The sequence below is a fragment of the Salvelinus alpinus genome, chromosome 27 (genome assembly GCF_045679555.1).
Source record: "Salvelinus alpinus chromosome 27, SLU_Salpinus.1, whole genome shotgun sequence".
Classification (NCBI taxonomy): domain Eukaryota; kingdom Metazoa; phylum Chordata; class Actinopteri; order Salmoniformes; family Salmonidae; genus Salvelinus; species Salvelinus alpinus.
The window spans coordinates 42,108,125-42,120,710 of NC_092112.1; the positions used below are offsets into that span (position 1 = coordinate 42,108,125).

A 12,586-nucleotide genomic window follows, 5' to 3' on the forward strand; every position below is an offset into this window, starting at 1 on the left:
AAAACTGTTGTCTGTCTATAGCTTTGCCTCTTGACGGAATACAACTTATTAACTGCTATACAAAGATTTACCACCAAAATTCACTGATTATACAGACTAAGGTGGGACTCTTTAATACACTTCAGTTGTGGAAGAATGAGTTTAAAACACAGGCAAAGCCGGGAAAAGGACTGATATGGTTTCTCTAACACATCTCTACCACAAGGTGGCATCGGAAGGAATTTGATTTACAATCAATTGCAACCCCGTGCACAGTCTTGAAGAACATGTCCGTATATATAATTGACCACATTATCACTTGCAATTTTCTTACAGGTGGTTTCATTAAATGCACATTATTAATTTGCAATATTCAACATGAATATACACTTTGTATTTTCTATTTTATTAATGAAAAAAATACAAAGAACTGCATCTAATGTCAGATTTCTTTGTCAGATTTTGCAATCAAAGTCTAAATAATTATTTTCTGGTCCTGTAAAATATATTTATTAAGCAGAGCACTAATGATGATGATCTCCCTTTGCACCAAGGCAAGCCAAACCGCAAAAAATACTGTTTTGTTGCAGTATGAGAATTTAAGCAGCAGGTTATGAGACGGAGGTTATGGTTGGTGTTAGGGTTAGCGAAAATGCTCTCCTAACCTGCTACGGAAATCACTTTGTATCGAAGTGGCGTGAAAAGTGTCACAAGAAGATTGCGCCTCCGGTCCTCCCACAACGGAGGTGAAAGTTCAGCAGTGCGCCTTGTAAAATGGCGGCTGAATTGACCAGAGAGTGGAGCGATGAGCAGCTCAAAAGTGATGATCTATCCAAAAAAGACGTTATTAAGTTCATTCAGGACAATGCGGCCCACTCGGTATGTTTTATGTTTGATCAATGCATGCATTGATTTAACAGCACTAACTAAAACGCCATTGCTCACTTTTAGTGCGCACGCATGGTGATATCAGTTACCTCCGCATTGGCGCACCACTGCCAATTTAGCTTGATGCTAGCTTGTTAGCCTAGCATGTAACAGTTCAACATGGCATGCATGTATAGTCCCATTCGTTCTGTATATCACCATTCCGTGTCAAGTTTTTTGATACGACTACTTATTTAACTTTGAATATCTTTTTCGCCGGTGGGCCACCCGGTAGCAAATGCGTTATTGCACCAGACCGTAAACAACAAGCTACGAATCAGAGATGGTGTTAGCCCGTTTTGGGTTAGTCTGGCTAACACCTCAAAACCAATGTGTAGGCTAAACAGTAACATGCTTACGTATAGGCCTTTCCCAACAATGCAGAATATTTTTTTTTAAATAATAATTGAGAAGGAAAAAAACTAAGAATAAATACACAATGAGTAGTAATAGCTTGGCTATATACATAGGGTATATTTAGGTAGGTACAGTGCATTCGTAAAGTATTCAGACTCCTTTACTTTTCCCACATTTTGTTACAGCCTTATTGTGAAATGTATTTTTCCCTCATCAATCTACGCACAATACCCCATGGCAATAAAGCGAAAACAGGTTTTTAGAATTGTTTAAAAAATGTACGTATTTATATAAGTATTCAGACCCTTTGCTATGAGACTCGAAATTGACCTCCGGTGCATCCTGTTTCCATTGATCATCCTTGAGATGTTTCTACAACTTGATTGGAGTCCACCTGTGGTCAATTCAATGTATTGTACATGGTTTGGAAAGGCACTGTCTATATAAGGTCCCACAGTTGACAGTGCATTTCAGAGCGAAAACCAAGCCATAAGGTAGAAGGAATTGTCTGTAGAGCTCTGAGACAGGATTGTGTTGAGGCACAGATCTGGGGAAGCTTACCAAAAAATGTATGCGGCATTGAAGGTCCCCAAGAACACAGTGACCGACATCATTCTTAAATGGAAGAAGTTTGGTCCCACCAATACTCTTCCTGGGAGACTAGTCAGAATGGAGGGAAAGATGAATGGAGCAAAGTACAGAGAGAACCTTGATGAAAACCTTCTCCAGAGCGCTCAGGATTTCAGACTTGGGTGAAGGTTCATCTTCCAACAGGACAACGACCCTAAGCACACAGCCAAGACAACACAGGAGTGGCTTCGGGACAAGTCTCTGAATGTTCTTAAGTGGCCCAGCCAGAGCGTGGACTTGAACCCGATTGAGCATCTCTGGAGAGATCTGAAAATAGCTATGCAGCAACGCTCCCCATCCAACCTGACAGCTTGAGAGGATCTGCAGAGAAGAATGGGAGAAACTCCCCAAATAGAGGTGTGCCAAGCGTGTAGTGTCATACCCAAGAAGATTCGAGGCTGTAACTGCTGCCAAACGTACTGAGTAAAGGGTCTGCATGCTTATGTGAATGTGATTTTTAAGTTTTTTATTATAAACTCAGCAGCCAAAAAAAGCATTCCTTTTTCAGGACCCTGTCTTTGAAAGATAATTCGTAAAAATCCAAATAACTTCACAGATCTTCATTGTAAAAGGTTTAAACACTGTTTCCCGTGCTTGTTCAATGAACCATAAAAAAATGTATTAACATGCACCAGTGGAACGGTCGTTAAGACTCTAACAGCTTACAGACGGTAGGCAATTAAGGTTACAGTTATGAAAACTTAGGACACGAAAGAGGACAAGAAAGATGTCCAGGGTCCCTGCTCATCTGCATGAACGTGCCTGAGGCATGAGGACTGCAGATGTGGCCAGGGCAATAACTTGCAATGTCAGTACTGTGAGATGCCTAAGACAGCGCTACAGGGAGACAGGACGGACAGCTGATCGTCCTCTCAGTGGCAGACCACCTGTAACAACAACTGCACAGGATCAGTACATCCGAACATCACACCTGCGGGACAGGTACAGGATGGCAACAACTGCTCGAGGTACACCAGGAATGCACAATCCCTCCATCAGTGCTCAGACTGTCTGCAATAGGTTGAGAGAGGCTGGACTGCGGGCTTGTAGGCCTGTTGTAAGGCAGGTCCTCACCAGACCTCACCGGCAACAACGCCACCTATGGGCACAAACCCACCGTCGCTGGACCAGACAGGATTGGGAAAAAGTGCTCTTCACTGACCAATCAATCAAATGTATTTATAAAGCCATTTTTACATCAGCCGATGTCACAAAGTGCTATACAGAAACCCAGCTTAAAACCCCAAACAGCAAGCAATTACATTCTGTTACATTGTAGACCTCGACATAACCAAATAGTACTTAGTTCTACTTTTGTTTTGATATTCTGCACTGTACACAATGCACTCCACTCTACCCTTTTATTCTAGCCTACAGTCAGTCACAACAACCTTCACCAGAGTGCATCACACAGACAGGGTGAGAGGAGGACAGATGTATCGCCCTGAGTCAATTATACAGAGAGACCAGCCCTCCAGTCATAGCTACTGACGAGTCGCGGTTTTGTCTCGGCAGAGGAGATGGTCGGATTTGCGTTTATCGTCGAAGGAATGAGCGTTACACCGAGGCCTGTACTCTGGAGCGTGATCGATTTGGAGGTAGAGGGTCCGTCATGGTCTGGGGCGGTGTGTCACAGCATCATCGAACTGAGCTTGTCATTGCAGGCAATCTCAACGCTGTGCGTTACAGGGAAGACATCCTCCTCGCTCATGTGGTACCCTTCCTGCAGGCTCATCCTGACATGACCCTCTAGCCTGACAATGCCACCAGCCATACTGCTTGTTCTGTGTGTGATTTCCTGCAAGACAGGAATGTCAGTGTTCTGCCATGGCCAGCGAAGAGCCCAGATCTCAATCCCATTGAGCACGTCTGGGACTTGTTGGATCGGAGGGTGATGGCTAGGGCCATTCCCCCCAAAGATGTCCGGGAACTTGCAGGTGCCTTGGAGGAAGAGTGGGGTAACATCTCACAGCAAGAACTGGCAAATCTGGTGCAGTCCATGAGGAGGAGATGCACTGCAGTATTTAATGCAGCTGGTGGCCACACCAGATACTGACTGTTACTTTTGATTTTGATAATGTGTTCAGGGACACATTACATTTCTGTTCGTGACATGTCTTTGGAACCTGTTCATTTTATGTCTCGGTTGTTGAATCTTATGTTCATACAAATATTTACACATGTTAAGTTTGCTGAAAATAAACGCAGTTGACAGTGAGAGGACGTTTCTTTTTTTTTGCAGAGTTTATTTATATTTGCAAAAATGTATAGAAACCTGTTTCTGCTTTGTCATTTTGGGGGTATTGTGTGTAGATTGGAGAGAGACAAAAGGTTGTAACATAACAAAATGTGGAAAAAGTCAAGGGGTCTGAATACTTTCCGAATGCTCTAGATATGTACATATAGGTAGGGGTAAAATGACTAGGAAACAGGATAGATAATAGACAATAGCAGCAGTGTATATGTCGGCGTGAGTGTGGTGGTAGAGTCAGAGTTACTGCAGAAAGGGTCAATGCTAATAGTACGGGTAGCTGTTTGCTTGGGGGTAGAAGCTGTTCGAGCCTTTTGGTTCCAGACTTAGGTACCGTTTGCCGTGCGGTCGTAAGAGCAAACCGTTTATGACTTGTGTCTTTGATCATTTTTAGGGCCTTCCTCTTACACCGCCTGGTATAGAGTTCCTGGCTGGCAGGTAGTTTGACCCCTCTGTAGCGCGTACTACTTAGTGCAAAGACGCTGTCGGTGTGTTCAAAGCGTTAGCCCTCTGTCCTCCGTCTGTATTGCATGAACATGCTGTAATGGGGCTGCGTGGGGGAACTCAAACCTTCAAAGGTTTTACTTTTTTTTAATGTTTAACTTTTTTTGTTTTGAAGAAGATAAAATAATGTTGCACTGATATGAAAGATACTTTGCTTATGTTTCCAAAACCGTACTACAAGCTATGCGTGTTTAAGTGCAGTCGAGGCTCTTAACTTCCCTGGCCCAGAAGATACCTTCATTAATAGACACAAAGGGTAGTTAGTCTATGAATGGGCTCGCTAACACCTAAATCGACGTCACTGTGTCCCCATGAGTCACGTCAGCCAGGCTTGTTTTTTTGGTCGCCAATTTTGGGAAATAATAATAATGCAAAAGCATCCATTTGCACCAAAGGGTTGAGTGTTGCTTTCATGCCACAATAACCCTCTTTGACGTCATTACTTTTCTTTTCCAGTTTCTTGCCGAGCACAAGCTGATGGGAAATATCAAGAATGTTGCCAAAACGGCGAAGAAAGAGCAACTGATTATTGCCTACAACGACTTGTTTGAGAGCAAGGTAGGTGGACAACATGGATGGAGTGATGCATATTTTAGAAGCACATGGCATGACATAAGATGTGAATTACGAATGATAAGATTGTGTTGTTTTTTTTTGTGCAACTAACAGAGGTTTTTAGGGTCGGAACCCATTGAAGATGTGACAGAGCATGTGAAAAATGTGAAGATTGACGACAAGCCCAAAGAAGTCGTGGATGTCGTGGATGAGGTAAACGGCCCATGTTTGAAAAGCTTTTGATTCAACGTTTCCCGCTGAAATAAGCATCAGGGTAAAAGTGTTGAACAGAATTGAACAAATCTCAAAGTTACTGCAACTCCACTACATCCACGTTCCACTGGTTGTCAGAATAATTTGATTGTTAAAATGGTCACTTGTGTTATGCATTTCCATTCCCAGGGTCCTCCTAAGTTCTTTAAGTCTGTGCTGAAGAAAGGAGACAAGACTAACTTCCCTAAGAAGGGAGACAATGTGAGCTGTTGGTACACTGGCTCCCTGGAGGATGGCACAGTGTTCGACACCAACATCCCTGCAAGTACGTTTTCTCTCTCATACACACACATGCAGACTATCTCTGTCTCAAACGCACATATTGTCACTCTGTCACACACACACTCCCTTCTGCTCAATTACCTTTCTCTCATTAATACCAATAATGATTTTACTGTTTCCTCTGTCCTCCCCTCTCCAGCTGCCAGAAAGAAGAAACAGAGCAAGCCACTGAGCTTCAAAGTTGGCCTGGGCCGGGTCATCAGAGGGGTAAGACCATAGAGAGATTGATGTTGTATTTCGGGCTTCTGAGTGGCACAGCGGTCTACGGCACTGCATCTCAGTGCAGGAGTTGTCACTACAGTCCCTGGTTTCAAATCCAGGCTGTATCACATCCAACCGTGATTGGGAGTCCCATAGGGCTGCGCACAATTGGCCCAGCGTCGTCCGGGTTTGGCCGGGGTAGGCCGTCCGTTGTCAATAAGAATAAGTTCTTAACTGACTTACCTAGTTAAAGGTTAAATAAATAAAAATATATGCATGTATGTGCCTTATTGCAACCATTTCCCTTGTTGAAAAATAGATTGCAACAGTTATCACTAAGTCTTATGAGACATGTTTTTTTCCCACAGTGGGATGAAGGCATCCTAACGATGAGCAAAGGGGAGACGGCCAAACTGGAGATTGAACCAGAATGGGCCTACGGGAAGAAGGGACTTCCTGACTCAAAGTATCCTTTACATTGGAACATCATGGGAACTATGGGCTAATATTTAACTAGGAGATTAAAGTCAAGATGCTTCACTTTCTGCTATGTTTTACACCACCAGTGATCGTCAGGACGATTGACAATCCTCCGAGAGGAGTCTTCTCCTGTACAATGGCTCTATCATAGCTTTCTCGATACTAATTGAATTTGAGCTGGATTTCTTACCACCAAGTCTTTTAAAGTTGAACTATATAATGAATGTCTCCCTCTCTGAATCGATATGCAACTGTTTCCTGTGTGCTTCCCTTAACTCTCCCACCACCAGAATCCCACCCAACGCAAAGCTGATCTTCGAGGTCGAGCTGGTGGCTGTCGATTAACGGCAGAAACCGACTCAGCATGCACTTCTCTCCGTGGACGGGGAAGACGCAGTAGTCACCAGATGGCCATGCGCAAAAGGACAGAAGTGGCTTTCATTGTCAGAACTTTGAAGAAAGAATCTGTAATATATTTTCTTAATTTACGTTTAAGGTTAGTCTGGTTGTTTCAAGTCTTTTTCTGCTTAAGCCAAGTCCTTTATCATTGTCTTGGCATGTTTGGCATATTGTCTGAAGCAGGAACAGACATGGGACCAGGTTAGGGTTATTAGTGCTGAGTTAAGTAGGTGCTTTACTTCTGTCCTTTCCAGCATGGCCAGATAGTGACGACTGGGCAACACTGTACAGACGGGGCATCCTTTCTGACAAGTTACACACCGCAGAGTAAAGCCTCTCAGGATATTCTGTTTTATTCCTGTTTTTTTTGTTGTTTTTATTGCATGTATAATGTTCTTGTAAAGATTAAACCAATTTTGGAGACTAAATTGTCATATGCATCTGAAATTGTGTTTATTGGACACCTTCAGTAAGTATTTGAATGGTCAAGAAAACTGGGCATCAGTGAATGGTTTGGAAATAAGTTCCTGCACTTGAAATCAGACGTATGATCAAGTTTCAATGTCACATGCAGAAGTACAGTGAGATGCATTTCTTTTCACTGAACGTTGTAAATATGTCCCTGGAACTGAATGACCCTGTATATATAGTATGCTTGCTTTCTTGTTCCTCTTATTTCTAATTTAAATGACTTTTAGTATTACATTATTGGGTTTAGAGCTTGCAAGAAAGGCATTTCACTTGTACTTGTGCATGTGACAACTTAACTTTGCAAGCTCCAATGGTATGTCATCAGGTATGTCATCACGTTTTTAACCTGAAGGTGGGCAGTTTCATGTAGTGGTAGCACACAATTGCACTCTGGGCCACAATATATATTTTTTTTTAAACAGCACTGGTTCTGTTGACAAACGTTAACTCCTGTTGAACATGACCCAGTTCCTTTTGGAAATGTATACTTGAAATACTATTTTTAGTATGAAGATTTATACTACACACGAGAACTCTGCCCTCAAGTCACTTTGGATAGCTACCAGAACTATATATAACTCCTCTTGGACTATCACATGGTGTTGGTATTACCAGTTTGATTTTGTTAACATCCCTGAGACTACATCTAGTCAGCAGTTTGAAGTTCCTTGGCGCCCACATCAGAGGACATGGACCAACAGCGCCTCTACTTCCTAAGGCAGCTGAAGAAATTTGGCATGCCAACCAGGGTCCTCTCCAAATACCGCTGCGCCATCGAGAGCATCATGGCCTGGTAAGGGAATTGCTCCATCCACAACCGCAAGGCCCTCCAGCGGGTGGTGAAGACAGCCCAGGTTCCCACCCACTTGAAACGGTGCCCAAGGATGTCCCGCAGCATCAAGGACCCCACATGAGCTGTTCACTCCCTTAATGTTAGGCAGATGGTATCAGACCTCATGCTCTGATAACAGGGTCAGAAAGTCTATCTACAAGCCATCAGACTGCTGAATGACCTGGACTGAATCTCCACTTTAAAACATCACAATTGCTGCTACCAGACTTAAACACTTTCCCCCTTTCTCTGATACATGTACATATTTTTCCTACCTGTATACTTATGCTAAAATGTTTATTATTCTGAGCCATTTACTTTGCAACAATAAGAAATCAAATATGAACATTGTCGATACAAAACCTGCAAGTAAGCATTTCATTGGACGCTGTATACTCCTCAAACTCAACTCTGGACCTTGAAGCCAGTTTCAACTCTTACCCTATGAGGTCCAGAGCCCGCTGGTTCTGTTCTACCTGAATTGCACCCACCTGTTGTCTCAAGTCTAAGTCAGTCCCTGATTAGAGGGGAATAAAACAATGCTGTGATGCTGGCTTCAAGGTCCAGAGTTGAGTTTGATGGTTATACACCATATGTAGCCTTTACATACAACTAATAAAACATTACATTGCCAAATAAACCATTAGAAACTAGAACAGGAAAATTCATATTGACCTCCAAGCCAGCTCAACTGCCAATTTAAATGTTTTCCCTCTAATCAGGGACAGATTTAGATTTGGGACACGGTGGGTGCAATTATCAGGTACAACAGAAAACCAGCAGTACTGCAGCCAGGCTCAATCACTTTTCAATTTGTTGTCCAAACAATCCTTTCTATTACGAGCCATTTATATTATCGAGCAACCCGGTCTCAAAATGCATAAACACCCAAGAAATGACAAACAAGTTCATTAGTCTAAGCCAAATTTTTATTCTGTACAGGAGGAAAACCTTTCAGTGGGTTAAAATGAAAGGGGTGTCATCACAAGTATTCTCCTGAGGGACAGTGTTTTTAGGAGTTGGCGTTGGGGCCCTTCTTCTTGCCGAAGGTGGGCACAACATTGACGAAGCGCCTGTTGTACTGGATGCGGCGCTTGGCGCGACCAGTCTTCTTTTTCTTCTTCTCCTGTTTGTCAACCTGAAGTGATAAAAAGAGGCACAGCGCTACCATGGTCATTACTATGCAGAAATACATAACATTTAGCAGACACTAATCCAGGAGCTATAATGACTTTTAAAACAACCAGACAATGTTACAATTGCCACAAGATCAACTACAAAATCATAGCCAACTAACAATCTAAATATATATTTTTTAAATGCAGAAAGTATCTGCTGACCTTGGGTGTCTGTCCCCTCACTTTACCGGCACGGGCCAGGGAGCCATGGACCTTTCCTGGTGGAGAGAGAAACCAAAGAGTGATTATTCCAAGTGAACATACAGCAATGGAACTAATGACAAAAGAAATTCATAGTATCCTTGAGTAAACGACTGATCCGGAACTGTATGTACAGCAGGTGGCCTAGCGGTTAGAGCATTGCGCCAGTAACCAGAAGGTTGCCTTTTCGAATCTGAGCCGACAAGGTGAATAATCTATTGTTATGCCCCTGAGCAAGGCACTTTAACCCCCCACAACAGCTCCCCAATGTGGTAACCCCCCTGAACTTCCCAGATTCAGACAGGTTCTGTTAAAAGCAAAAGTCAAGTTTCGGTTGGACTGTTTGTGCAATTGACGATACAAATAAATGTACCAGAAAACCTTTTAATAAGTCAAAGCAAGGTGTCCACCCTATTTCTTTCAACAATATCCAATCCTCATGTGTGATTACTTTCAAGGGGGGAAGGAAGCATTTTCAAAGTATTCAAAATCAGGCCATATTTGATGCACCATCATTTTGAGAACTGACCTCCCAGCAGTCTGCCGGCCACCTCCAGGGTGCAGTGCTCAGAGATGCCACATTCCACCAGAGAGGAAGCATCCTCCAGGGGGGAGCCGGCCAGCAACAACACCTGGTCCTCCACTAGGAGACCCTCCAGACTCTGGACATGGACCTGAAACCACACACACAATGGTTTGATCCAGACAATTTACATACATGTAACAATCCAGACAAGAGCATGCAGAATACGATTTGTGGCTGTGGTATTGTAGACTCCAAACAGTACACCAGTTACCATTACACCACAATTAACATTTTCATTGATGTACCCTTGCTTGGCCTCACCTTGAGATCTCTGACAGTCTCCTGTCCTGTCACCTCAAGGGTGTGAGTGTTCTGGGCACGCAAGAAGAGCTGCATCTTGATGCTGTGGATAAGAAGAGATGGCCAGTTAGCTTCCAGTATGAAAACAGCAGGCAGTAAGTGGGGTGTCATTAGTCCACATGTGACTTGAATCCCCTCTAAAAAGCAATAATGACTGAGCTAGGATTGAAGAGAGAACTTAAACAGGCAATATGTCAAACTATTTGTAGACATCTACAAATCAATAGATAGCAATTTAGGAACCAATAACTACAACTTTGCACGAACGAGAGCAATGTTAGCTAGTTAAATAGCAAACTAGCTAGCATTGCAGTAAGGATGAGGAATGAAGAATTTCACTGGCTAACGTTAGCTTAAGTTGTAGTTTGACAGTTAACGTTAGCCCGGCAATAAGTTTGCAAATCAGCAACATGACAAATATGTGAAAATACGTTTGATTATACGACCATATATGTATTATATTACCAAATTTAGCTAGCTAGCTATCCATACTTGTTTGCTTCACGACAGTCACGTAATTAACGTTAGCTAGCTAAAGCTAGCCACGAGGCATGCGGTTTCGGAAAAACTATTAAAATTGCCAAATAAGGCAATCCAAAAAACTATTGTTCATCGTGGATGGTGAAGTACTTACGATCAATATTCCTACCTGATATGTTGTCTCTAAAGGGTATAAAATTCAACATTTCCTCTCATTTTGCACAGGCCTTACCTCGTTTGGTGCTAGTCGTTCAACACTAGGTTAAAAAAGGACTTAGGGAGCGTCGGCGGTGCGCATGTGTCAACGTGTGACGTCGATAAGTAGAGAACCAAAGAGATCCTATTAAACTACTAGAGGATAATTGTCACAAATCCTCATATTTGCATAATTCAGTGTGAATGGCAGCCATCTTGGTCAGGGAGAAATTTCAAACTAGTCTAGTTGGGAATAAATGGCAGTAGAGGCATAGGTGATGCTTTTCCTGCTTTTAATTATGAAGAAAAGTAAAAGGCATGTGATGTATCAGAAATGGTGTAATGGAATATTAGTCAACCTAAGATAGTCATAATTATAGAGTTTATATGGGTCTTATACAAATTTTCTGCATAAGTAGCCTCTAAAATATAGTGAACAGACCATCAATTACTGGAAAGCTGTGAGTCCTATTATATGATACAATATCAGGCCTTGTTGCATTTACAACTTGTCTAAGTCCTATCATTAACTGATTTGAGCCAGTGTATGGTTGTGGATTGACAGCATTGTTCAAATGGAATGTTGCCAGTTCATTTGAAAAAATGCATGGAATCATTCTTCTAAAACTGTCTGGCTAGCAGTTTCTAACAGTGCAGATAAGATATTGTTTAAAACATGAATTTGAAGAATTTATCACAGCACTAGCAAACCATGATCAATATGGATGACCTTGGGACCATCATAAGGGACACGGTTCTTAGAACCCCTTCTAGTACTGCAATTCCTAATTTCTAAACTCAGCAAAGAGAGAAATGTCCACTCACTGTCAACTGCATTTGTTTTCAGCAAACTTAACATGTGTAAATATTTGTATGAACATAACAAGATTCAACAACTGAGACATAAACTGAACAAGTTCCAAAGACATGTGACAAACAGAAATAGAATAATGTGTCCCTGAACAAAGTGGGGAGTCAAAATCAAAAGTAACAGTCAGTATCTGGTGTGGCCACCAGCTGTATTAAGTACCACAGTGCATCTCCTCATGGACTGCACCAGATTTGCCAGTTCTTGCTGTGAGATGTTACCCCACTCTTCCACCAAGGCACCTGCAAGTTCCCGGACATTTCTGGGGGGAATGGCCCTAGCCCTCACCCTCCGATCCAACAGGTCCCAGACGTGCTCAATGGGATTGAGATCTGGGCTCTTCGCTGGCCATGGCAGAAGACTGACATTCCTGTCTTGCAGGAAATCACACACAGAACAAGCAGTATGGCTGGTGGCATTGTCAGGCTAGAGGGTCATGTCAGGATGAGCCTGCAGGAAGGGTACCACATGAGGGAGGAGGATGTCTTCCCTGTAACGCATAGCTTTGAGATTGCCTGCAATGACAAGCTCAGTCCGATGATGTGACACACCGCCCCAGACCATGACGGACCCTCCACCTCCAAATCAAACCCGCTCCAGAGTACAGGCCTCGGTGTAACGATCATTCCTTCAACGA

The 12,586-nt window shown here is 42.7% G+C and overlaps 2 protein-coding genes across 3 annotated transcripts; one reads left to right on the plus strand and one right to left on the minus strand.

The window, feature by feature from the left end:
- Positions 1–611: 611 nt before the first annotated feature.
- On the plus strand, positions 612–7,272 carry LOC139556585 (peptidyl-prolyl cis-trans isomerase FKBP3-like). The gene is made up of 7 exons (XM_071370715.1): positions 612–858; positions 5,105–5,206; positions 5,318–5,416; positions 5,606–5,741; positions 5,898–5,965; positions 6,328–6,425; positions 6,730–7,272. The coding sequence occupies exons 1-7, from the start codon at positions 754–756 to the stop codon at positions 6,782–6,784; spliced, it is 663 nt and encodes a 220-aa protein (XP_071226816.1). The 5' UTR covers positions 612–753; the 3' UTR covers positions 6,785–7,272.
- A 1,780-nt stretch (positions 7,273–9,052) lies between these two features.
- On the minus strand, positions 9,053–11,346 carry LOC139556586 (ubiquitin-like FUBI-ribosomal protein eS30 fusion protein). 2 transcript variants are annotated; one of them, XM_071370716.1, is made up of 5 exons: positions 11,119–11,346; positions 10,368–10,449; positions 10,050–10,194; positions 9,482–9,537; positions 9,053–9,279 (listed from the first exon to the last, which is right to left on the minus strand). In XM_071370716.1, exons 2-5 carry the CDS (start codon positions 10,440–10,442, stop codon positions 9,154–9,156), a joined length of 402 nt encoding a protein of 133 aa, XP_071226817.1. In that variant the 5' UTR covers positions 10,443–10,449; positions 11,119–11,346; the 3' UTR covers positions 9,053–9,153. The 2 variants fall into 2 exon arrangements, with proteins under 2 accessions (XP_071226817.1, XP_071226818.1); XM_071370717.1 differs by having other exon boundaries at positions 11,056–11,153.
- Between the last annotated feature and the right edge of the window lie 1,240 nt (positions 11,347–12,586).